The sequence below is a fragment of the Lathamus discolor genome, chromosome 19 (genome assembly GCF_037157495.1).
Source record: "Lathamus discolor isolate bLatDis1 chromosome 19, bLatDis1.hap1, whole genome shotgun sequence".
Classification (NCBI taxonomy): Eukaryota; Metazoa; Chordata; class Aves; order Psittaciformes; family Psittacidae; genus Lathamus; species Lathamus discolor.
Genome location: NC_088902.1, coordinates 194,119 through 219,394, shown reverse-complemented (window position 1 = coordinate 219,394; position 25,276 = coordinate 194,119). Strand labels below are relative to the sequence as shown.

Sequence of the window (25,276 nt, the reverse complement as noted above, 5' to 3'; positions counted from 1 at the left end):
TAATAATGTTTACTCACAGAGGCAACGTAGATTTGCAGTAACCAGTTGCGTTTAAATGCACCATTCAAAACAAGCTTCTAAAATGTGATACTATAAAGGCGCCACCTTAAAGTTCTCCAGAATGCAACTGTGCATAATTTTAAAATGGTTTCATAAATTTATTTTAAACATAACATGAGAAGGTGTTAAAACCGGTGTAATAGCTTCTTAGAATTTGGAGGAAGGGATTAACAGGGAGATATTCAGTACCCTTCACCAGCCCCCAGCACTCAGCCGTATATCAGGGATGGGCTTTGAGGATCAGTCTATAACACCAGCTTGGCGGATCTTTCTCTCTGCACCAAATCCCTGCAAGGAAAACACAAACAGGTAACTTTTAGCTCCAGCCTCACACTTTTAAAGTCAACCTGTTCTCTTCCAATCCAGGACCGACAGAGCACGCTTCTTCTAATTAGCCACGTTTGGCTTCAGAAACACGGACAATGTGGGTTCTGTGGGTTCCTGGATGCCCCAAGAGATTCCAGCCATTTCACTTCCGTTTATCAAGTGGTGGCAGAACCTCCTGTGAAAGCCAAATTGATGTGAAGACATTTCACTTACTACCTCCGAGAAGGGGAGCAGGAGGTTTATAAACAAACCTGGGGAGCCATCATGTGTTAGAACATAAGCAGCAGCTGGCTGCTTTGATACTGCATGCTCTTCAAACCACAGCATACATGATTGATTGACACAGGGGACAGCACCCTGACATGTAGAAATAATCTCATCTCTCATAGCAGGCGAGTCATTCACGACAGAATGAAGGTGGACACTGCACTTCCAACCATTCAGGTTTCCAACAGAGGAGTCAATTTTATGTCATTCAGGTTCAAACCCAAACTGCAGTTACTCTACAGTGCAGCCTTTTAATTTACATACCTTTGAGTTATCCGGTCCCCGAGGCTGACGAAGAACTGTGAGCCGAGGAGCATTGGCATCATCCAGATTAATGCTCTTTAAGCGATTAACGAGTCTGTCAGGACGTGGGGCAGCAACAGCCTTCGCGCCTTCACTGTAACAGAGTCAGCCACAGAGAGCACAGGTCACTTCCCAGAGCTGGTACGCACTATTCACTGTCCCCATTAGTATCACCCATCCTGTGCAAAAGTAGACCTTAGTGATGCCACACAATTCTGCTTCAAAACCACTACTTTAAGCACAGGGCTACAAAATAGCAGTAGCTCAAACTCCTCAAAAGGGTATTCTGTAGTGAGTAGAGGTGTTGCATTTACTCTCATGCACATCTAAATAGTATTTCCTACATTTGTTTCCTTTAACGGCAACAATAAAAGGCTTACAAGTGGCCAGTACATAATGGCATAGCATCAACATCTCTAAATAATGGCAGCTCTTGGGTGAGAGGCTCTCACTGAAGCCAGAAGTTCAGAGCTCCCAATCTAGGAACAGCTCAGTTTAAAAGAGCCTTGCAGCAGCCTGCTGTGATGCAGGCATCATGCCAGATTAAGTCCCTTGAATTGTAAATCCTCACCAGACACGCCACACGTTACAGGCACTGCATTTTCCTGTGCGCTGGTTCAGGATTACAGAGAACTCCACTTCGTCCCCAGCCTGCAGCTCCACACCATCCTGAACTTCTTTGACATGGAAGAACAGCTTTTTGCTGTCACCCACTTCATAGTTAATGAAACCAAACTGAAAACCAACATATCACAAGGTTATTTTTTTTCCTCTGGATCTAAATAGATTCAACGATTTACTCATTATTGCGGTTTAATGACTTTTTGAAGTGGAAATGCAATTTCTACACTGATCAGAACATTCTGCTGGAAACAATACTCCTGGAAGTCTAGGCACTCTTGAGTTGGTAAAGTCACATTTAAACCCCAAAACCTATAGAACAGGTTTTGAAACCTGCCAAAACCCTGGCAGCATTCTCAGTATTGAACTGAAGAGTGCTGTTGCACGTTCTTTTCCAAGACTCCTCCTAGTACAGCAGAAACCACCCCACTTGTTGGTCTGTCTCTGGTGTAAGTAGTCAGTTACTCCCATTTACCATTTTACTTGGAAAAACTCACCCCTCTGGCAATGACTAGAGCTTAGTGCTGCAGAATAGCTGTAAAACCAGAAAGCATCCACAGCATTTAGTTTTCAAAGAATTGCAAGATGCAGCTGGCCAGGTTACGATTATCCTTCGTGGACTGCAACCACTGTCTGCTTAATGCTGGGAAGCAGCTTCTGGAAGCCGAGTTTGCACCATTTTGTTTCGTTTTGAAAACCCTTTTTTTAATACCCTGTTCAGCAAAAACTAGTTAGAACAAATTTCTAGGACATCCCTGAAACAGGTATACAGAATCAACTGATTCTGATCAGGAAATGCTGCCCAGTAGCACTAATGAACCAGCAGAACCAAGTACTGTGTTCACCTTCCCTGAAGCCACATGACACAGGTTTGCATAAGCCAGTGCTTGGGTGACACAAACCTGCTTCCCTAGAACCAGCACACAAAGCGATCCATCCCTGCCCAACAAGATTCCTGGATTAAAGTGCTGAAGTGGGTTTTCATCTGCTCTATGCCATGTTAACTGGTATTTCCTGTGAATATGCATCACTCACCTGATCTTTCACACATTCCACTGTGGCTCTGCGGAATGGTGTGATGTTCACAGCCATTGTCTGCCCATTTTGACCAAGAACACAGAGCTGAAACTTTACAGTCTCTCCCTTTTGCAGACAATCACCTTTGTTTGCCATTCCAACAATTCCAAATGGATAAACCTCTCCCTTCATCTCGCCTAGAGGAGGAAAAAGCACAGGACAATTGAGAGGCATCCCCTCCTACCTGAGGGCATTCAGAACTTATTTCTGATATTAGAAATGCTGCTTTTACTATCAGCTTAGTAGTAGGAATATAGTCTGTAGGGTATCTATCAACATCTCTATTTACAGTTTATTAAGCTTCTATACTTCTTGTGCATTTGTGAAAGGAACTCTTGTAACTTAAAATCTTACCATCCTCCATGACTTCAATCATGCCCTGGTATTCAGTCTGTGTAGGATCTACACTCCTCAAAGGACGAATTACTTTACCAGAGTAAACAGTTGGATCAGCTTCTTCAGTGATACCATTCACTGAAAACAGACAATGGAAGAACAGTATGTTCTTTTCATATTTTAGTGATCAATAACTTCCTCTTTTTAAATTAATTTGCACTGCAAGACACTGAAGGCAGTGCACTATTACCCACTAGCACTGGAATAGATTTAACACAGCAGTAATGACAGCTTTTCTAATCAAGACCACACTGATATTTCAAACTCTGAAGCAGAAAACCACTAGTTTCTTGTGAAACCAGAGACCACTGAATCAAAGTATTTTACTTTTTTTCCACTACATTCCCATTCCCCACATATTTTAACCATCCAGTAATCTTCAAGTATACTTTTTCTTTGCCCCCAAGTCCTTAATAACCCCAGCTGCATACCTCCTGCAAGGCACAGCACAGGTAGGGCAATCATTAATTTGGTTTGTTCTGCCATAAGCTCTCCTGTTACAACCCTTCAGTTGAGAAGGACAAAGTACAATAAAGGTCTAAAGAGTTGCTACTGTCTACAGGACTGTTGGTCTACACTTGTCTGTTCTCTGGAAACATAAGCAACAGCTTTCAAGAAACCTATGACCACCATGTTAAGCATCATCCTGTTGATCTAAGCTGCAGCGGTAAATGGATTATTAACAAACTTTACCCATCCACACCTACCAATAGTCTTGTAAGCAGAAAATACCAGGTAGAGTCTTACCTGCATGTGTTTTGTTCACCTTTTCTGCACTAACTTTGTTTCCTTTGCCTTTTGACAAACTGTACTCAACAGTGTCTCCAAGTTCCAGGCTATCAATATCACCACAGTATTCACTAGAGAAACAGAATTATGGACAACTTTCCTTTAGTTATGTAATAACATATGTAAATGTTGAATGAGTATCACAAGTTGATCAGAAACTATTTAACTAGTTCAGTACTTCCCATTTCCATGAAGCATTTCAAATATATAATTAACTGTATTTTGTGGCCTGGGATTCACGGGGATAGAATACCAAGGCTGCTGACTAACAGAAAAGCCTGAACCAGTCCAGCAAAGATAATAAATGAAACTTGAGACACCTAGCACATATGTGTGTGTGAAGTCCAGATGGGTTTAACAGTAAACCCAAAAAACTCTGGCCCCCAGCTAAACAAACCCACACAAACAAGCAAGTAATAATATACTGTCATTCACCTGTAGTGGAAAAAGATCTCCTTATCATGATTCGCTGTTTCAATAAATCCAAAGTTATCTTTCAGGGCTGCCACATATCCCAAAAGCCTCTTTGAGCTGTAATTGCGTCCTAGCATTCTGACGGAAACAGCTGTCTGCAAACCAGTTCTCTTCACTTCACACACACAGAACTCAACCTGTTGAAGAGGTGCATGTCAATACCAGATAGAAAAAACCCAAACCAACCACCACCACCAAAAAAAAAAAGCCCCAAACCAACTAATTTCAAAGCTGTGTAGCTCTAATCAATAACTACACTCACCAGGGAAGCAGTTTTCTAGCCACTACACTCACAGAAGCATCTGTCAGTCGTTGACATTTACTACATTCCAAAGAGCAGCAGTCACAACTAGCAGTACATGAAAGGTAAGCCAGCCTCCAGCACCCATTATAGATGAGAATCATTCTGTTCCTGAGTTGCCTCCTTACACTACACTTACCATTAGTAGCCCCAGTGAACACGTAGTGAGCTTTACCCACTTGTTTCAGGTTTTTACAGACAGTACTCAGTGCCTTCCTAGTACAGCTCCTGAACACTGCCAGTTTTTAGGCTGTTCTTCCAGATCTCCAAGCTCTTTTTCCCTTTCAATTATCCCTCATGCCAAGTTGCTCATAATGGTATGTTCTCCCTCTTCACCATTCATCTCAAAATCTCCATGCCAATTTCCTCTCAGTTATTCACAACAGAGCCCAGTGTCTTGATGGTAAGAATTCCTTGTTTTAAAAGTGTCATTTACGTATTAGGACACTATTTTCACATATATACCACCAGGTTTCAGGATATTATTCTTAGGTATACAAAATATTAAGCATCTCAAACCTAGGACAGAGGAAACCGGTAACATTATGCAGATGCCTTGTCCTTTGTTCCAAGAGGGAGAACAAATCCAGTAACAAGGCAAAGAGAAGCTCCACCTCACACTACACAGAAAAAAAGTATTTCCCAATGGTATACTTAGTTATATTGCCTTATCTCCTATCTGGGGATTAGCAGATCCTTCCACATCCTTGGCCTGGTAAGGAATGGTCAGTTTTACTCCACAGTCATCATAAACAATTATTCCATCCTCAGCCTCCTAAAAATAAGACATCAGAATTCAGCAATCAGTGTCTCATTTGTAAGTGAGCAAGTTTCCTGTGTACAATTCAAGCACTGCTCATTTGAGCCACAGTGGTTTGACAGTAACTGGTGAAAAACACAACAGAGCAAATGACTCTAAGAGGCTTTAAATGATACAATAAAGGAAAGAAAAGTATTATTACTATTTCCAGTAAGCACTTATTGGCAGTTTAAGTACTCTGGTATTTAAAACAACCTAACAAAGCAGAGGTTCTCCTCTAGCCCTAGAAGCCTTTTTTTTTTTATTCCATCTAGTATCTCACAGAGTAGAAGGTAGAAAGAAACTTCTTATCAAAGTTCCTGGAAATCATCCTCAATAATATAATCATTAATGATTTCTTTCTTATCTTGTTTCACACAGGTTAGTTGTGCTGACTGCTGTTGTCGGCTATTCAATGTATTTCATATTTATACAGGAGTAAGAGTGCTTCAAGAAATAGAATTAGATTTTTCAGCAAACAGTCTCAGGCTCCAAAGCCAGGGATGCAGAACAGGTACTCCACAAGCAGAAGAGCATTAGCAAGCAGAAGCATTACCTTCTCTTTGCCTTTATTTGGGCTAGCGGCTTTGGCTGGAGTGGCTTCTTTGTCTATAGTGCCCACAAAACGATGGTCTGATTGGGTGTGGAAAGAAACCGTGCCCTTTGGAAGCTTCTTAATCCTTATAGCATGATTTCTTTGGGCAGACAACATATCCTGGAAAACAGGATCAATCTGACTGTAGACAGACTGTATGTAATACCTTTTAAAAGTAAAAATTTCTTAGAAGTATTAATCTCACTTACAGGAACAACAGTAAATTCTACTTCATCAGAGATATGGAGTTGATTCCCATCCATAATTTCACTGAAGTGAAAGAACATGCGAGCATCCCGGTCCACACATTTAATGAAGCCAAAGCCATCTCTCATTGCTGCAATCACACCCTGGTAACAGTCAAAGGGACAATTACAGTTTTAGTACTACATGACACCTGTCTGCAGGTACTCCGTGTGTGTCTGAGGAGTACATAATAAGCTGGACACAAGGCCTGAATCCTATGAAAACACTGGTTTATGCAATATGATGCCTTGCAAACTGTTGTGTTAATGGCTATGGTCAATCTGAAATGCAAACAAGTTGTACTTACCTGGTTTCTCAATTTCTTCTTAAGAGTGACATGGAAAAGATTAAGCCATTAACAAGGACTACTACAGTTAAGGAACCTGGCACTACTAATACACAGAGAACAACTCTACAAATTCATACATATAAAGCACGTAAATGCAAACTAAACATACAAGAACTTACATAAAGAGAAAATAAAAGCAGTGGTCAAAGGGAAGTTTAAGAGAAAGCCCATCAGATTTCCAGACAAATGAAGTTGCTGAAAGAATTCATTATTCAAGTCACGAAGAACTAAAGATCCTGCCAGAGGCACAGAGCAAGACAGAATTCACAAGCATGCTCAGTTCAACCCAGTTCCTACGGAGCCTATAGCAAGTCTTAGGGAAGGTTTGTAAGACTTAAATGGCAGCGCAAAGATAATTTCCACCTTTGGGAACATTCTCTTACACAACATCCTGAGCTTTCCTAGCTCCTATTCAGCCAACACTTGTCAGCCCAATGAGAACTCAGTTCAGGCAGGCAACTATATCTGGCCATAGTAGAAGCCTAAGTCTATAGGACAGAAAGCCAAAACCCAAGAGGCTGAAGTTCAGTGGTTTTCTAAAATGAAAGGCTCCCTAATCACAGCAGTCTTATCATGCTGTTATGTAACTGGTCTTGAGTCGAAAAGGAAGGCAAACTTACAGTGTAGCAGGAACGGAACCAGTAATCCAAATTACAGGAATGAAAGATACTCTATAATACTGATTAGCACATCGATCTTAGTCTTATATCTAAGGATTTCAGAAAAGGCAATGGAAGACACCAGTGATTTTGACACTGAAGTTATTACTGTTTAAGACAAAACCCTCCCCATGTTTTATTTTCATTTCCCCATAAGAATTAAAAGAGATACTTGCCATTTCCCTAGTTTCATTAGTAAACTGGAAAGTATTGGGAAGAACCTCAATATTGGTGGCTCGTTCCAGTTTGTCACGTCTGTCTGTTGAAATATTGAATCGAACGTGGTCACTTTCCAGCAAGGTCACCTTGGATTTTGTATCTTTGTCTCCAAATGGAAGTTCTTTAGGAATCACAAAGTCAACTTTGATGCGGCCAGGTAATGGATCACTCTATAGGCAGAACACCCAACAGAAGACATTAGTACACCTGGAAGAGTTAACATAACTGCAGACAGCACTGGTATTTCTGCCAGCTATTCTAACAGAACTATGGATGACACCATGTGCCTGCTGGACTCAAACCACTACGTTCCGTTTCTACCACTCCTCATTTGAAATTTGCTGTCCACAGCCAAATTAAAGGTGTCTTTGTTGCGGTTTGCTGGTTTGCGTATTTTATTTAAAGCACTAAGCATGTTATTGCCAAAGAAATCAAGGCTATTTCAAGAATTGAGTCTATAACCATGCTTACAACAGTTCCAAAAAGCAGAGTCTTACCAAGTGTTCAAAACACACAAGAAACCCCACCCCAACCCCTCCCATAACAATAATGCAGACCGGCCTAAAGCCATAAGGGAAGTGCTCTTTCCTCTATGGCAAACATTAATGGTCAAGTTATCTGTCAAACAAGTCTTTAAGTGTTAATCTTCACAGTAATCCTCAGATCAGGCATTTCCAGTAAGTATTTTCTCCCCTTTTCCCTATTCTTTTGCCTTAAAGATTCATCCTAAAGCAATTACATTCAATGGGAAGTATGTGAAACATTAAAGAAAACACTCCCCTGTGTAGCAGTACCCCAGTTCTTGCTTTTCATCATCTTTAGAAAAATTATGTACTGTGACTGCTATGAGTGGTTGTAACAGGTTAAGCCCAGACTTACTCCTTCACTCTGATACAATGCTTATGCAGCAGACTGTTACAGGGAAAGGGAACTGCTGGACTGGAATTCAACACAAACAATAAAACATTTCACATAAACTTCAGTGAATACTGAAATTCACCTGGTTTTTGCTGGGTACTTTTGGAATTACTTTGGTTACAGTTCCTTCAAAATGTTCAATGCTGATATCTTCAAAAATGACAGTTCCTTGAGGCAGCAGTCTAACATCTGTTGCAACTTCTTTACCCTAAAAGCACAAAATCTGTTAGACACCCATAGAGATGAGGTAAAAAGCCATTCTCCCATGAACCTCCTCCCTCCTCCTTTTACAAGTGAATTTGAGAAAACAGACAGCTGTCCAGTTATGCTCTAGCACCTTGTCTTCAGTTTTTACTGGATTTCATCTTACATTTCTGTCTTTGATTGTAAACTCCACATCATCACCAGGCTGTAAGGCTTCTAGGTCACCTTTAAATTCACTATAGTGAAAGAATATCTCCTTCACGACATCACCCCTCTCAATAAATCCAAAGGCTTCCTAAGAACAGAACAGAGTGTTTAATAAATTGCCTATTCTCTTAACGTAGCAAGTTCTACCAAAGACAATAAAAGACTACGACACACAAGTATAAGAGATTCATAAGTGCACACAGCAAACAGACAACCATGAGAAATTAAGATAAAAATGGAAATAAATAGGACTTAATTTGTTAAGATTTGTATCAATGATCAGCTGTTTCACCCAGTTTACACCCACAGCTCCAAGCTGTTAATAGCTCTTAGCGCCCTAAATATATTACTTATAATACCATTTTTCAGAACAGCGTTTCATTTTCTAAGGAAACTTGAAAGCTGAAGCACCACTTACTTTCATGGCACAGACTACTCCTTGACAGCGGGCTTGTTTCTTTTTTAGTAGCATAATGTTACGAGCACTTACAGCACCAGTACTAGAGAGGAAAAAAAAAGTAAACAGAGCAAACCTGAAATAACTTAAAACTGCAGCAAAAATGAAGATTATTTCATAACGTCATTTCAGTTCTTGGAACAGGCATTAATTCTGCCTGCCTACTACCCCAAGTACAAAGACAGAACAGCAATACCAACTTACTGTTTATTTGTATCAATTATAAAGTTGATTTTATCTCCTGTTTCCAGCTGTACGTTTCCTTCAACGTCCTCTGGGGTGTAAGTCAGGTAAAATACTTCCTGTAAATTAACATTGACTGACATTATTACTTAGTATTTGCAGAATAGCAGTTTCAAAGTAAGATTAACACAGTTTTAATAACAATACCTGCACTAAAAAAGCTGAGTTGAGAAAATGGAAAATGCTCAAACATGGCATGCAAAACCATTCCTTTTTCCCCATCATGCTGCTTGGATGAGTTTTTTAACAAGCAACTTAAGTTGAAAGGTTTTTATGTGGCCATCTTGAAATGTCAGTTTCTAAGCTTTAGTCTTCAAGGTAAGGATACATGAACATTACAAACCCAGCTTCATTAAGTTTCAAAAGAGAAAAAACAACTCTGTGGCTTTATATAAAGTTCTCCACAGATATAAGCTAGCAAGCTGTGGAATTAACATTTCTGCTTGTAGTAATTACCAAAGCATGGGGGGTTTTGGCCAAGAACTAGAGCTCTTAGCAATGTCAGCTGTCTACATTATAAATTGCATCACATTTTTTGCTCATAGACCACAGTGATGGACCAGCGAAGAGTTCAAGTAAAATATGTAAGCTTTACCCCATTACGTTCGTAGCATACACTCCCTGTTGGACTCTGACCCGGGGCAGCTGGAGATTTACTCTCTAAATTGTGAGGAACAGCGCACACAACCTACCAGCCAAAAACAAATAAAATCCATTGCTAGTCATTTCAGGAGCAGCACTATTGAATACAACATGAATCTCAGTATCCCCTACTATACACTCATGGATGCACTTCTAGTGTGCAACAGGGAATGCCACGTTGCCAAGTTTCACTCTTACAGAACATCTGGTGACTGTAAGAATTGTTTGGAGCTAAGGAACAGCTCAAAAAGAACCTCTGATTTTTTTTACCAGAAAAAAAATATATTTCAGTGTAACAGTACACCATATTTGGCTAATATGCATGCTAAATGAATTTAGCCTTCAGTACTGGAGTGAAGCATGGAAATTACGCATGTATAGCAAACAGGCACTAACTTGTCCATTTATTCGTTCTTCAGGTAATATTTCTGGTTTTATCTTCACCAATTTAATAGCAATGGGTTTTCCAGTTCGGCGGTCAGAAGACACTTCAAACTCAACATCATCTACAAGACAAACACACAATAATGGCGTCAGTTTTGTTTAGGGGTTTTGTTTGTTTAAATCACTCTATGTTGACATGCTAATCCACTGCTTGTAGCCAAGCACAAAGTAAAATCTCAGTAAAGTGTGTAGCCAAACATAAAGTAAAAACCTTGCTTTTGTTACCAAGCAAGGACACACTATTTGCAAATATTTCTCTGGTTATTCACTCCTGCTGCTAACAAACTACTCTATTGCAATGGCTTGCCCCCAAGTTATTCCATCCTCCTGTCCTGCTCACTGTAAAGCAGAGTTCAAATGGAAGTTCAGACAACATAACACATGCCATTCAACAGTTTAGAACTTTCGTTGCCACGTCACTCAGTAGCATGAAGTAGCAGCCTGCCCATTCTGAAACACAACTGGCCATCCTCAAACTAATTCTAAAGAAGAAACACTTGTTTAAGTAGATTCTTCCCCAGTCAAAGCACTTATTTCCATCTCAGTTATACAACTCTGACCTAACACCATACCTCTGCCACAACTACATTAACGGAAGCTGCACAAAGCTTAAGTGTTGCAAATGTCTCTCATCAGGAGTGGTGGGTTAATTCAGTTGTCTCTTAGCCCACCAGAAGCAACAGCACCCATCTGATCATGTCACAAGATAAAAGTGTTTTCTATGGCAAGTGAAAGAGCCTGGTCTTCACTCAAGAAGCTCTGGAAGTTGCCTCATTACCTCCCACTTTGAGCTCCTGTAAGTTGCCATTATACTGGGAACAGTGGAAGAACAGTCTAGCTTGCCGTTCTGAACACTGAATGAAGCCATAAGAGGTCAGCAGTTTTTCTATAACCCCAGTCTCACGCAGCGCTGCCGAAGTACCATTGGGGTACCCGTTGTGTCCATTGTTGTGGAGCAGGTTTGGATCAAAGCTCATCTGGTAAAAAGAAAACACAGGGAGGGAAAAAGCCACAAAACCCACTTATTGAGTTAAAATAGGTTTGTTTTCTCCATGCCCACATAATACAGTAACTATTATTAACAGAATCACAAACAGCTTGTAGAAGTTATTGTAACAAGCAAATTCTAGAGCACCAAAACAGTCCGCTTTTGCAAAACAATCTTTAGACAGGCAACATACTTACAAAACAGGCCAGAAATACAACACCAAAATAAATATTGTTTAGACCAAACCAAACTTCTGACTTTCTGAAGCACTGCACCTCAAAGTAACTCCCACATTCACTGTTTCACACCAGAGCCAGGAAATACCTGAAATATCTGTTCTTCCAAATTAAGCAGGTTTAGGAAAAATGCAACAGTTCTGAACCAATAGATTCAGCTTCACATCCCTGCAAAGTTTGTCCCTACTTTGTTCAGCCTTTCATACCTAAAAAAGGTTTCAAGTGCTTAATCATTTTTGCAGTGTTACGGAATTAACACCCCAATAGTTAGATTCCCACCATCTCTCCACATTGCAATCTTGAGGCAGCTTCCACAGAACCTGCAAACCTAGAACCAACAGAGTTTAATTGTTTTAATCCTTTCCTACTTTGCCTGATGTAATGTACTATAATTTGCTACCAGCTTTAGGGATGTGTCTCTTCAGGCACATCTGACACTGTCAAAAACTTTAGGAGAATGAAAAATAATCTATTTCAACACAGAACCATAATACCAGTGCAAGAACACATTGCAACACGGTAGTTTATAAATATGAAGTAAAGTATGTAACTACTATGTGAACATCTAGTTCACAGCCAGGTTAGATATCAATTTTATTGCCACCATACCCAGAATGATAGCCTATATACTGTCCCAAAATTAAGTAGCCAAGTGATTACATAATGTCTTCTTCTAGAAGACAAACAGTAAAATGCAGCATTATCTGTTAAACTGGCACAATAAGCCACAGTGTTACAGACAAGCAGCTACTCAATCTCTTGATTTTAATCTAAACTGCCCTCTTAGTTTACAATCAGAAAATCTCAAGTATCAAGATACCCTACAAACCTGCACTATCTGGCATAAAGCAGTACTCTCACATGCTCAAGTCAAAGTACAAACATGTCATAAAATAGTGACTCAAAAACACGGGCCCCAACAGAGACCCCCGGAGAACTCTCTTCCAACCTCCTCAGCCTCTAGCCAGCAGACAAAGGCAGCCAAGGCTTTGCCTAACTGAGCTAAAAACCTCCAATGGCAGAGGTTCCACCACCTTTCTGGATTAACTGTTGCAGTGCTGTGCTACTTTCCCAGCAAAGATGTCTCATGTGCAGCCTGAGCTGCTCAAGGGTGAAAGTCACAGGTGTTGCCTCTCCCTTTATGCAGTGGATTATGTTTAAAGGCCCCATTTTTCTCAGAATATCTAACAAAAAAAAACCCACCAACTATGCAAAGTTGCTCAGAGTTAGACTAGCTCCTGTCACCATCACTGCAATATATAAACCATACGAGCATTAGTAGCATAGTATTTCAAGAAGCATTAGTAGCATAGCACAAAGAACTCATCATCAATATTCTAAAGTCTGACATCTTAAGTTCAAAGATGCCACCCTGAGGAGTGTATTAAACTCTGATGTAAAGAGAAGGACACATTATAATATCAGCAGCCTTTCCAGATGCTTGTCATATTCCCAGACCTGTGCAAGCATGTTAAAAAAGAGCAAAAAAAAAAAAATAATCAAACACAACATCCTTTTATATAGATCACCAGGAGTACTGTCATAAAACTGTGCTTTTAAGAAGCTTCTAGTAATAGGCTACTACCTATTAATTACTTGGACCTACAATATAATGGTTCTCTACTGCACAATGATGACTGCCCAACTCTGCCAACAGTTCACTCCCAACAGCTGACTTCTAAATAAGTAGTTATTTGAAAAGAAGGGATATGAATCACAACACTACCATTACTAGAGGACAGAAATATTAATAACCAGCTCTCTAGGGTTATAAGCATCATTAACTAGAACCATATTGCAAGTACTATTAATTTGTTATACTACTACAAAGCCAACAAAACTGTAAAAACCAACATACATCCTGTTGGCAACTTATTTCCTATTAAGTTCTGAAATATATATATAACCTTTATATATGCACACCAACCTCGCAGCGATATTCAAATATTGCACTTTCAGTAGTATTAGCCGATTCTTCTGTTTCAGCACAAGTTTCTAAGGATGAAGACTGCTCTTATTTAAAAAAATAAGGAAAATGATAGAGAAAGAAAAAAAGATAGCAAGAGAACTTGATCTATTAAGCTAATAGAGAATACAAGTGCTGCTGCCCTTGGCAGTTTTCAATACAGCACTGGAGAAAAAGACTACTAGCAGCGTTGGGACGTGCTCTTTTGAAGCTGTTGAGTAGGCACAAACTTCTTGTTTCAGATCAAGCCTTGTGTCTTCAGTGTAAGTTTCCTCTTCTTTGGTCTTGAGTTGTTGCAATGTGGTATATTCTTTTCCTGATCTGAACTTGAAGCAGCAGTTTCAGGTGGTAAATTCTGTTCTGTTCCACTTCATACTGCAGAAAGGGAAAAGGCACAAAGTATCACTTTAAAAAGAAATTCTACATCAGCCCAGGTGTTCCTACAAAGAGGTGCAGTTCCTCTACCTTAATACTGCAGGTGTGATCCATGCTAGGCAAGACCGGCTTACAGATATATTTGGCATTCCCATTCTCAGCTTTGTTTTACAAGAAACTACCTCCAAGCCAGTGATGTGGCATTTCCCATTCTAAGCTCTGCATGCAGTGGGGCACTTCAGGAAAGGTACAACTAAAACAGCAACTTCATTTGATAATACAAGTCTTAATCCTCCTATCAATTACTTTATATTCTGCCCCATACTTCAATTACTAAGTGCTTGCACAGACTTTCAGTGTAGCAGTAGGGCATCTGTGTGGGAAGGAATAGGTTTTGCTGCAAAAGGCAAGTCAAGGACTAACAATATCTGAAGCACCTTTACCTTTGTGTACAAAAAAACCAAACTAAGTACAGATGCTGTATGCACCCTACACAGTATGTAAGAACTGCAGAGCTATTATTTGGACTTCCTAAGATAGCACCTGCAAAATACTTATCACATATAGTTAATTCTTGTATAGCCAACACAACAGAGAAGCCTCTCCACAACAGTAACTAGATTACTTTGTGTCTTCATGAGAAAGTGCTACTATGAATGAAACTGAATCTTAAAGAAACAAACTTTTTTGGAAGAGAAATAAAAATCAGTTTTGATTTGAGTTTGTTGCTTACTTAGTAGATACAGGGGAAAAAAAGTGGGGAGATTCTTGTAACTATGACTCTATGGATAAAATACAGTATTCTGCAATAATCTAAAGGTGTAAAGCATCAGAACACAACTTTTCCCAAACCATTTCACAAGCCCCACGCCGAATGAGAAAAAATATGAACAAAGTCCATTTCTCCAGTGCAGTGGGGAAAATGGATTTCACAATTTACATCTGCCTCTGAATTCCCTTTAGTGAATCTGAAAGGGTCAACTTATGTGACTGAAACATGAATGTAAAGACATTTAACTTTCCTCATAGTGAAAACGCTGACTGCAGGCAGCTATTACAAATTAGAACTCTAAGCCCCAGCAGCACACAATGGCCGTGTGCAAACTCATCACCCAGTTTTCACACAAGTTGGTATTTCAATGACCTCTCCTCCAGATGAGGCACCTTCTTTTAGTCACCACTCTGAAAAACTTCCATGTGAAATAAGTTCTCAGACGACACCACACACAGGAATGAGGTTAAATAAGGAACTGGATGAGGGTGGTACAAACCAGTATCTGGTTTGAAAGATTTGCAGTGATACATTCAATTATAAAAACATACAAATTAGAAGACATGAACCTACTGCAAAAAACAATAAGACCACTAAACTTTGCACAAACCTCCCTATTAGATTCATGCAACTGTTACCAGAATCTCTTTCACAATATTAGTATTTCTTGGACAGCATTTCAGATCTCAAATGAGCATCCCTTTCCCTGCCCAAGTTGAGGAGGAACAAAGCACACATACACTGTATCACAGGAACTGCACAAAGTATCCCTGTAATTCTCTCTCATCTAATTAGACTGATACTATTAGAGCTCTATTAGAGCTGTAACTATCACGTTACATTTCTCACTTTCCTGGACATAGAATATATAAAATTTCCATAGACTAATCGAAACCCCTCTTCTGTCCAAAGACAACCAAAGCTTATTGTATCAGGCAATGGAGTCAGGCATCAGCTTTTCCCTCAAAAGCCAGTTTGATCTGGTAACAAGGCTGGTTTACCACAGTTCAGAGGGTTGTCAAGCAAGCACAACTCAAGTAAAAAAATCTCACTGTGTGTGTCTGCCTCAAATTCTTTACTTTTTAATTCAGCTGCTATAAATACTCCTCCAAATGGTAAACACTCGAAGCAGCTGCCCAGCCCCCAAGTCACACTGGGTTCACATTTGTGTATTTACAGCTGAAAGGATTAATGCAGACAGGGCAGAGCCGTACACATCCTGTTCTTGAAGCCTTTCAGGTGCACATTTTGCTAACTGACAGTCACATAAAGCTGGCCACAGCTTCAAACAGGCTCACAGCAGAACCTGCTGGATTACCACCACTCACCAGGCTCACAGCAGAACCTGCTGGATTACCACCACTGCTTTATCTCACTTTTTCTTCAGAAGAAATGTAACTTCAAGAACATGCATTTTACTGGATGCAATGTGTGCTTCTGGAAACAAAAGTCTTTTACATGACTATAACCAAGTTGTCTAAAGACTCTGTATTTTTAGTATGCACACACAACAGAGCTCTTAGATACTTGGAGATAAAACTATTCCACATATTTATGACTATCAGAAAGCAGCACTAAACACTAACTTGAGTGTCCCAATCGTTACATGGCTGCTACAAGATCAGACACCAATATCTATCTACTGGGTCAGTGAAGTCAATTTTACATCAAAAAAACCCTCAAACATCTATGGGGGTTGAAAAAAGTTAAAGAACTTCCAAAGACGTTTTGTTCCAGTATCTAAAAGGTGGCTACAAAGAACACAGAGACTCCCTTTTGACAAGGGGTTCCGTGGAAAAGATGCGGAGTGATGGGCATAAGTTCCTGGTGAGATTCCAATTGGACACAAGCGAATTTTCCCCAGTGAGAACAACCAGCCATTGGAATAACCTCCCCAGGGAAGTGGCGCATTCCCCAACATGGATATTGTTATGATTCAGCTGGACAGTGTTGGGACATCCAGTCTAGGTCATGGTTTGCCTAGAGAGGTTGGACCAGATGATCTTTGAGGTTCCTTCCAACCTGGGATTCTCAGATCTGCAAAAGCACATATACATACAGAATCGTTTACAAAGATAGCCGTAACCCCCCCAAACCCGTTCTCTCTCAAAGGGACGTGGGAAGAGCCCCGCGCTCGTTACTAACCCAGATAACAGAGCCGGCCTCAGGCCGATGGCGGCTCGGCGGCCTCCAGGGCCCGGCGCGGCCCTCCCGGCTGCGCTGCAGCAAGATGGAGGCCGCGGAGCAGAGCGGGGCCCGGCAGAGGGGCGGTGCCAAAAGCAGCCCCGGCCAGCGGCGCGTCGAGCGGGGGCCGCGGTGCGCGGGAGGGGGCCAGCACACCGGCCGCGGCCCGAGCTATGACAGCGCAGAGGCCGGAAAGGGGCCGAACCAGGCACCACCGCTCCCCGGCCGCAGGGAAGCGCAAGGCCCGGTGGAGGGAGTGGCCGCCGCGCCGCCCGCCCCACACACAAAGGGGGGCGATGGCGGCCGCTCCCCCACACACAAAGGGATCGGGGCCTCGGCCCTGCGCCGGGCGGGGCTGGCGCGCAGCACGCCGGGAGCCGCGGTCCGTGCCGCGCCCCCCCTCAACGGACGCACCACCCCGTCCCCAGGAGCCACAGCGCCGGGACCCCGCCCGGGGCCTGCCGGGACCCGTAGTCCCCTCGGCACCACCCCCGGGGCACCCCGGCGCCCGGCGGCCTGCGGCCCCCAGGACGCCCCGCAGCTCGCCGGGTCGCGCTGCCCGCCGGGAAGACGAGTTCCAGCAGCGCCCGGGCCCCGCCTGCGCGGCCGGACGGAACTCCAGCCCCCAGGAGCCCCGGCGGCAGGGCGTCTGCCCGCGGGGCGCCGGGAAGCGTAGTGCGCACCCGGCCACGGCCCAGCGTCCCGCGGCCACTGGCACAGCACCCACCCCCGGGATAGGCGGCCCGCAAGGCAGGTGCCCGCCACCCATCCGTCCCCGCCGCGCTCCGCACGGCCGACGGGAGGTTGCGGGCACCTCCGCCCCGCTAAGCCCACTGCGACAAGGGACCAGCGGGAGGCGGACCCGGAGGTGCCCTCTCCGCCGCTCCCGGTTGCTCGCAGTTGCCCCCTCGCTTGCCCGCGGGCGCCGGGAGCGGCCACGGCGCCCCTCGAGCCGTACTCACCCCAACAGCTCAGCGCCCCCGCTCCAGCGCCGCCATGAGCAGCACGGCACCGCACGTAGCAATAAATCCCGGCCTCTCGCGAGAGCGGATGGGCGGAGCTGCGCCTGCACCCTCAGCACCCTCCTCGGTCGCACGCTGCGCATGCGCGACTGACAACCCGCCGGGGGTGCGGGCTTGTCCGCCTGAGGGAGCACAGGCTCCAGCTCGAGCTGGTTCATGGATTCCCGGAGTTGGTTGGGATGAAGGGACCCCAAAGCTCCTCCGGCTCCAACCCCTGCCCCGGGCAGGGACCCCTTCCACTGGAGCAGCTTGCTCCAAGCCCTGTGTCCAACCTGGCCTTGAGCACTGCCAGGGATGGGGCAGCCACAGCTTCTCTGGGCACCCTGTGCCAGCGCCTCGACACAGGCATTTCAGGTGACGTTGAAACATACAATGCAGCACTGTTGGTCATTGTAGTATTCAGATGAGGTAAAAAATAAGGGGCGAACAGCTTGGGTACATGCAGAGCAGACGGATTCACAAAGCACACCACAAATGAGAAAAAACTGACCACTGGGGTCTTTTATTCCCTCTTCAACAATTTCTAATAGAAAATGATTATATACAAGATTACTCCTGTACAGAAATCCCTTATATCTACCAAACAATCTTGCTGGATAATCCAAAGTTTTGCAAGAAAATGTCTCTTAATAAGCACAGGGACATAAATCACCTTCTTCATCTATCAAAATTTTCACTGGGGACAAGTAGCATAAAAAATTAAACTAATACAGGAAACAAGATGTTTACTGTTCTTGGAGGATTATTCTTTGACCACAGGTAAGAAAGACAAGTCTTTATGTAAAAATGTCATTAAAAACATCACAATACTGATAAATTCCTACAATAACACAACTCTAACTTCACTCAATATAGGATTCTGCCATAACTATGTAACATCTGGCACTAGACTTACCTGTGAGGTAACACTAAAAACCTGTCTATATGGTTAGTTTTGGTTTAATTTTGAGGCAGAACTATACAGTCTTCCTGAAGTCCAAAGCAGTGGGAGGCTGAAGAGCGTTGATCTGAAAGCTCTGTGCTTGTACAGGTTTAGAGCACACGCCTTAAGCTCACAGCCAGCCAGTACATATGTGACTTGGAGCACTGGTAAAAGCTGGAAAAGGGCTACATATACAACCAAAATTAAATGGATAAATGTCCTTCAGAAATGCACAGGTGTCAGAAAGAGTCGTCCCCTCTGCTTTTCACCCCTAAAACAAGGTAAAGAATGCTCCTTAGAGGAGTTACTAAAGTGCTCTCTTGGCTATCTGCTGTTCTGTTGACCTGCTTCTAAGCAGCTGTCCAAGTAACAATGTCAACCCAGGCAAATACTGAGTGTCAGCTCTTCGGAGCAAAAAAAAAAAAGCTCTGCATGCCTGCTTTGTGCAGGCAGGGCAAAATGTGTACTGCCTGGGTTTGAACAATCTCTTATTCCTTCTATCAAACAAAATAATCACAACCTATATTATCTTTATCTACTGGCAAGGTGGATCTAAGTGCCATCTGCACAGCTGGAATTATTAACTAAAGCTCATTAAAAAATACAAACAGGAGAGGAAATAAACTATCACACAAGAGTACACATCAAATACTTCATAGTTACGCATCTGCATGCTGCAATTACTAAGACGGAGCAGCAATGCAAAGCCTGTGACATCAACAGTATGTAATTTCACCAAAATGCAGAGAAAAAAACCCACACACTTTGAAAGACAGAACAAACATACAAAGAAACACCTGAAAGAACAAACCAAACCCCATCCTTGCAGGGTAGTTTCATAAGTTTCTGAAGTCAAGATCTGGAGATAAGGTTATTTTGTGACCTAAGCTTCACAGTCAGGCAGATCTTCTCTCCCCACCTCAAAAGATTCTTTGCTGATTGACAATAGTTCACGCAGCTCTTTGTTTTCAAGCTGCAAAATCAATATTTTTGCTGAAATAGAAATGAGCTAATTCACAATTAAAGGATAATCATCTTTCAATAGCCCGCTCCTCCACAGCTGAGTAAAACTCATTTTGTAACATAAACATTAAGGCAGTGCTAGCAAGAGAGGAACCACATCATTTACAGCTAATATTTTGCTTCTGGCTACATATGTGCATGTGTACATGTGTGTAGACATAATATATATTATTCAGTCATTAGGAACTTGAAAATTAACAGATCGTGTTCTGCATTTCCTGAACCCCACCCCCAAAGTTTTGATTGCTATAAATCCTCGACACATGCAAGTCCAGAGTAAGTTTAGGCACTCCCAAAGCTTGATCCTTAGTACTTGTATTTGTTCTTACCTCCAACTGAGCTAGTTTCTCCCGAACTTTAAAGAACTGATCATCATCGACTTGAACAGCTTTTCTCATCACCTCTCCCATCTCACATATTCTGTCTATCTGACTTTCAATTTCCTGAAAGACATAAAAGCAATATATTCAATATGCTCAGGCAAAAGCAGCAGCAATTTATCACTTCTAAATCCATTACTTTCATTTTCTTGATTTTTTATTATTTCCCTGTTTCGAATTTTAATCCTTTCCTCCCAAGCACCTGCAACCCTTTCTAACTGGTATAATATTTAAAGACGAACATGTACCCTCTCATCATGAGTCATTAGTGAAAACAGTGAAGAGAATTACATCAGACAGCAAGATAAGGCACCTTTACTTACCAAGATGGAAATAATTACAAGTGTGACAGGGACTGGGGCAACAGATTCAGGCTCATGTGAACACAGAATGCAGCAAATTTCCTATTGCTTTATTAGAAAAGCCTGACTGAATGAAGAACACTGACCATAAAGGCAAATGAGTTTCATGACTAAGTAACTGTGAAGTAAACAGCCTCATCTCAGCAGGATGCCAAGCAAGGAAAGTAAACCATGTAAGACCAGAGCTTCCCGAGGCAGCCTGTACAGAACACATCTAGACACAGCTCTAATCCTTTGGGAGATGCATTTTGTTGAAGCTCAGAAACACACATGTAAAGAGCATTGAAAAATTCCAAGAGGTCTGATTATGTAGCAACAGCTCCTGTTTGGAGAGTATTCTGTTTCCAAATACAGTATTCAGAGAGGAACTCAAATGTGCAAACACAAAAATGCTGTTAAGTGGCAAGAATCACAGAATCACAGAGTGGTTTTGGGTTGAAGGGACCTTAAAGCTCATCCAGCTCCAATCCCCTTCCACGGGCAGGGACACCTTCCACTACAGCAGCTTGCTCCAAGCCCTGTCTAAGAACTTGGAAGTTTTTGAAGCATTTTAATGTAACAAAAATATCAGGTTATCACAAAGCCCTTTGGGGAATACCAGATAAAGTGATAGGACAGAGGTTTTTTCCTCTAAGCATCTACTGCCTCTGGAAGATAAATATATCACCAGAGCAAAGAATTCGGTTTTAAATTCTATGATTCAGGAAATATGTAAACAGATTAGAGCATCTAAAAGACATCTGGAGGAACAAGAAAAACTTGGATTACTTAATCTGGGAAGAAAGAATTGCTTTGGTTTTCCCTAAACAGAAAGATGGTTACAGCAAGAATTTAGCTCTTGAAAAGACATTAAAAGGTTGTTACTGTTCTCCAAGTGCTGGGTGGGAAAAAACTCATGGATTTAATCTGAAGTACAGAAGATTTTTCCCCAGTGAAACAAAAGCAGTGACAGAGAATAATGACAGAAGCTTTGTACAAATGTTAGGTCTTGATAAACAGAGCAATTCATGCCCCTAAGCAAGCATTGGAAGCAAGACATTGTTGAGCTACTTCAGAAGACCTAAGCGACACAAACTAGAGAACAAGTTGCCATGTGTCGGTGGCAAATACACATGCAAAGAGTTAGGCTAGCTCCAATACCAATTAAAACCCCACAAGATATAAGATGTCACTAGCTTGAACCAGCTTGCTGTTCTCTAATCACATAAAAAATGCATCTTAACAAATGCTTAACTGAATTCATAAGTTTAAATGGGGATTTAATGTTATTACTAGATACCTAAACATAAAATAGGCAGCATTTTTCAGCAGCCACAGCTCAGAGGTCTGAAGTCACTGATGAAGGGGAACTTTTAGGCCACTGAGTATGCAGATTTAAAAACATTTGGGAGTGATGGTCTCTTAAGAATTAAACACACTGCATCTCACAGAGATTTAGAAGGATCTTCTCCCTCTGTTAAAATTCCTGAACAGGAACAGTAACAACTCTGATGCCTTTGATTATTGTATAGAATCACGTGCATTAAGCTTAACCCAGGGAATTCAGGACCTAGTGCATAAAGAATAAGTGTTCACCCCGGCTGTGAAAGGGTTGTGCTTTTCAGTGTCCTCTGTGATAACTGTTACAACCATTAACAGTTGGAATCTCTATTCCTGGAAAAGGAATATAGAAAAAAATACCAGCAAAGAGAGACAAGAGTTTCAGAAAATGTCTTTTGTAGCAGAGATGTTCCATGGATGGAAACAAATGTTGTACAAAAGCAAGAGACAGGGAACAGGTGTCTTGAGCCCTCTTCTGACCCCATCCCACCTTACCAAAGAATTAGCCTGATGAACGTTCAAGGCTGGTTCAGCATCTTCACTTTTTCTCCCTTGCAACAGCTGTAACATCTGCTTTCTGTATTTGCTCATGATAAGCTCCAATGCATCCTGGTGCTCCTCCAGCGAGATCCACAGCTCTGCAAAGCACTGCATCTCATTGCCACAAACTACAAGCCATTTTCCACAGCCATGTCGGTGGTTGCCCAGTTTCCTGGTACCAGCTGCTCCCCTGCTTGGTGCTATCCCACCACTCCCCTTCCCAGCGCAGCCCCAGGGCTCAGGCCTGTGGCCACTGGCTGTCTGGAGCTATCAGCTGGCCAAGGGGCCATCCCAACAGCAGTTGCCACTTCCAAGGCATAGAAACACAGAATGACAGAACAGTTTGGGTTGGAAAGGGCCTTAAGATAATCCCCTTCCAACCCCCTGCCACAGGCAGGGACACCTTCTACAAGACCATGTGGCCTGAGGCCCTGTCCAGCTTGGCCTCGAATGCTGCCAGGGATAGGGCATTCACCACTTCTTTGGTGCACCTGTCCCAGGGCCTCACTACACTCACAAGGAAGAACCGCTTCCTTATATCTAACCTAAATCTCCCCTGTTTAAGTCTGAACCCATTATCCCTTGTCCTATCACTACAGTCCCTGATGACGAGTCCCTTTCCAGCATCCTTGTAGTCCCCTTCAGACGCTGGAAGCTGCTCTAAGGTCTCCACGCAGCTTCTCTTCTCCAGGCTGAGCAGCCCCAATGTTCTCTGCCTGTCTTCACACAGGAGGTGCTCCAGCCCCTGATCATCTTCGTGGCCTCCTCTGGACTTGCTCCATGTCCTTATGTTGAGAACACCAGAAGTGCACACAGTGCTGCAGGCGGGGTCTCCGGAGAGCCGAGGGGCAGGATCACCTCCCGGGACACCCAGCGGCCCTGGCAGAAGGCAGAACAGACGCGCTCCCCGGGCCCCTCGACAGGCCCCGCCACACATCACACCCCACCCGTCCCCAGCGCACCACCCAACACGGCCCCGGGAGCTCCAAACACCCCTTCCCGATCCCCCCTCCCGGGTCCCGGCACCTCTCAGCCCCCGGTGCCACCGCGCTCACCCCTGTTCTCCCGCTGCAGGTCGCGTATTTGCGTGTTCTCCTGGGACAGGAGGGCGTGAGGCCGCAACCGAGACAAGTCGGTCCGCTCCGCCGCGGGGCCCTGGCCCTGCTGAAGACCCGGCAGTCAACCCGTGCCTCCCCGCAGCCACCCACGCCGCCCGCGCCACCGCTCTCACCTTCTCGGCCCACGCCGCGCCCGCCTCTCTCATGGCGGCCACTCGCTGGTGCAGGACGGCGGACTGGTCGATGAGCGACTCGGCCGCGGTGTCGTGCTCCTTCAGCCGCTCCAGCAGCGTCCGCGCGTCCGTCAGGATCTTCTCGATGGTGCAGCTCATGGCGACCGGCTCCTCAGCCCCACGCCCGCCCCATGACCAGCAGCGCGCGACCCCGCCGCTTCCGCCCCCGATTACGCGGCGGGTCCGCGTGTGGGTCCGGATCCGGGTTCGGGTCCCGGGCCGGGCCGGTGCCTCGACGGGGAGCCCGGGGCCGCCGAGCTCTTTACTGCTGCGGGCTGGCTCTTATGAAAAGGGCGGGCGCAGCAGAGCCACCGGCCCCTGCTCGACGCCCGCGACCGCGGCGGCGGAAGCTCAGCCCTGCGTTCTCTCCGCCCCAGAGCGCAGGGGCGCGGCGCGATGCGGGCTCGCAGCGGCGGCGCTGCTGGGGAGCTCGAGCGAGCGGCTCCGGTTCGCACCAGCGCGATGGGAGAGTAGCGTGCCCAGGCAGCCAAGGAGCCCCCAGCATCCTGGCCTGTTATCACCACCAGAGTGGCAGCAGGGCCAGGGCAGGGATTGTCTCCCTGCACTGGGCACTGGTGAGGCCGCACCTCGAATCGTGTTCAGCTCTGGGCCCCTCACTACAAGAGAGGCATCGAGGTGCTGGGCCGGGGCCAGAGAAGGGCACTGGAGCTGGCGCAGGGCTTGGAGCACAGCGGTGATGGGGAACGGCTGAGGGACCTGGGCGGGTCAGTCTGGAGAAGAGAAGGCTCAGGGGGGACCTGATGGCTCCCTACAAGTGCCTGACAGGAGGATGGAGCCAGGAGGGGCTGGGCTCTGCCCCAAGGAACAAGGGATGGGACAAGAAGAAACGGCCTCAAGCTGCACCAGGGGAGGTTTAGGCTGGATATTAGCAACAGTTTCTTCCCCAGAGTGTGCTCAGGCACTGGGACAGGCTGCCCAGGGCGGCGCTGGAGTCACCGTCCCTGGAAGTGTTCACGCACCGTGGAGACAAGGCCCTTAAGTGCCATGGGTTAGTGGTGGCCTTGGCAGTGCTGGGGAATGGTTGGACTGGATGAGCTGAAAGGTCTTTTCCAACCTGGTTGATTCTGTGATTCTGTGTCCCTGACCCGGGGTGCTGTTATCTTCTCCACTACTGCCTTAGACAACGCATGATAAACCCGGGCTCAGGGCTGCTGGGCTGTCTGCTTATCTTGTGCTCCCGTGTGCCCCTCTTCACTGCAAACATCCTCCACTCCAGCTAAAATAACAAACTGTGCAATGCTGACTTGCTCCTTTGGTATTTATTTGCTAGCTAAAGC

At 44.2% G+C, this 25,276-nt stretch overlaps 2 protein-coding genes across 6 annotated transcripts; both read right to left on the bottom strand.

Annotated features, from left to right (window-relative positions):
* Window positions 1-134: 134 nt before the first annotated feature.
* Window positions 135-18,186, bottom strand: CSDE1 (cold shock domain containing E1). Of its 3 annotated transcripts, none has more exons than XM_065698610.1 (20): window positions 18,081-18,186; window positions 13,749-14,162; window positions 11,376-11,574; window positions 10,550-10,659; window positions 10,107-10,199; window positions 9,473-9,570; window positions 9,230-9,311; window positions 8,771-8,899; window positions 8,483-8,608; window positions 7,440-7,652; window positions 6,219-6,359; window positions 5,971-6,129; window positions 5,283-5,390; window positions 4,276-4,451; window positions 3,799-3,911; window positions 3,010-3,129; window positions 2,614-2,792; window positions 1,529-1,692; window positions 919-1,051; window positions 135-348 (listed from the first exon to the last, which is right to left on the bottom strand). In XM_065698610.1, the coding sequence occupies exons 3-20, from the start codon at window positions 11,572-11,574 to the stop codon at window positions 301-303; spliced, it is 2,391 nt and encodes a 796-aa protein (XP_065554682.1). In that variant the 5' UTR covers window positions 13,749-14,162; window positions 18,081-18,186; the 3' UTR covers window positions 135-300. The 3 variants fall into 3 exon arrangements, with proteins under 3 accessions (XP_065554682.1, XP_065554683.1, XP_065554684.1); XM_065698611.1 differs by lacking the exon at window positions 18,081-18,186 and adding an exon at window positions 17,080-17,169; XM_065698612.1 differs by lacking the exon at window positions 10,107-10,199.
* A 429-nt stretch (window positions 18,187-18,615) lies between these two features.
* Window positions 18,616-24,338, bottom strand: SIKE1 (suppressor of IKBKE 1). 3 transcript variants are annotated; one of them, XM_065698461.1, is made up of 5 exons: window positions 23,919-24,338; window positions 23,743-23,848; window positions 22,643-22,785; window positions 20,415-20,528; window positions 18,616-20,035 (listed from the first exon to the last, which is right to left on the bottom strand). In XM_065698461.1, the coding sequence occupies exons 1-5, from the start codon at window positions 24,075-24,077 to the stop codon at window positions 19,946-19,948; spliced, it is 612 nt and encodes a 203-aa protein (XP_065554533.1). In that variant the 5' UTR covers window positions 24,078-24,338; the 3' UTR covers window positions 18,616-19,945. The 3 variants fall into 3 exon arrangements, with proteins under 3 accessions (XP_065554533.1, XP_065554532.1, XP_065554534.1); XM_065698460.1 differs by having other exon boundaries at window positions 23,743-23,851; window positions 23,919-24,337; XM_065698462.1 differs by having other exon boundaries at window positions 19,968-20,055; window positions 23,743-23,851.
* Window positions 24,339-25,276: the final 938 nt, after the last annotated feature.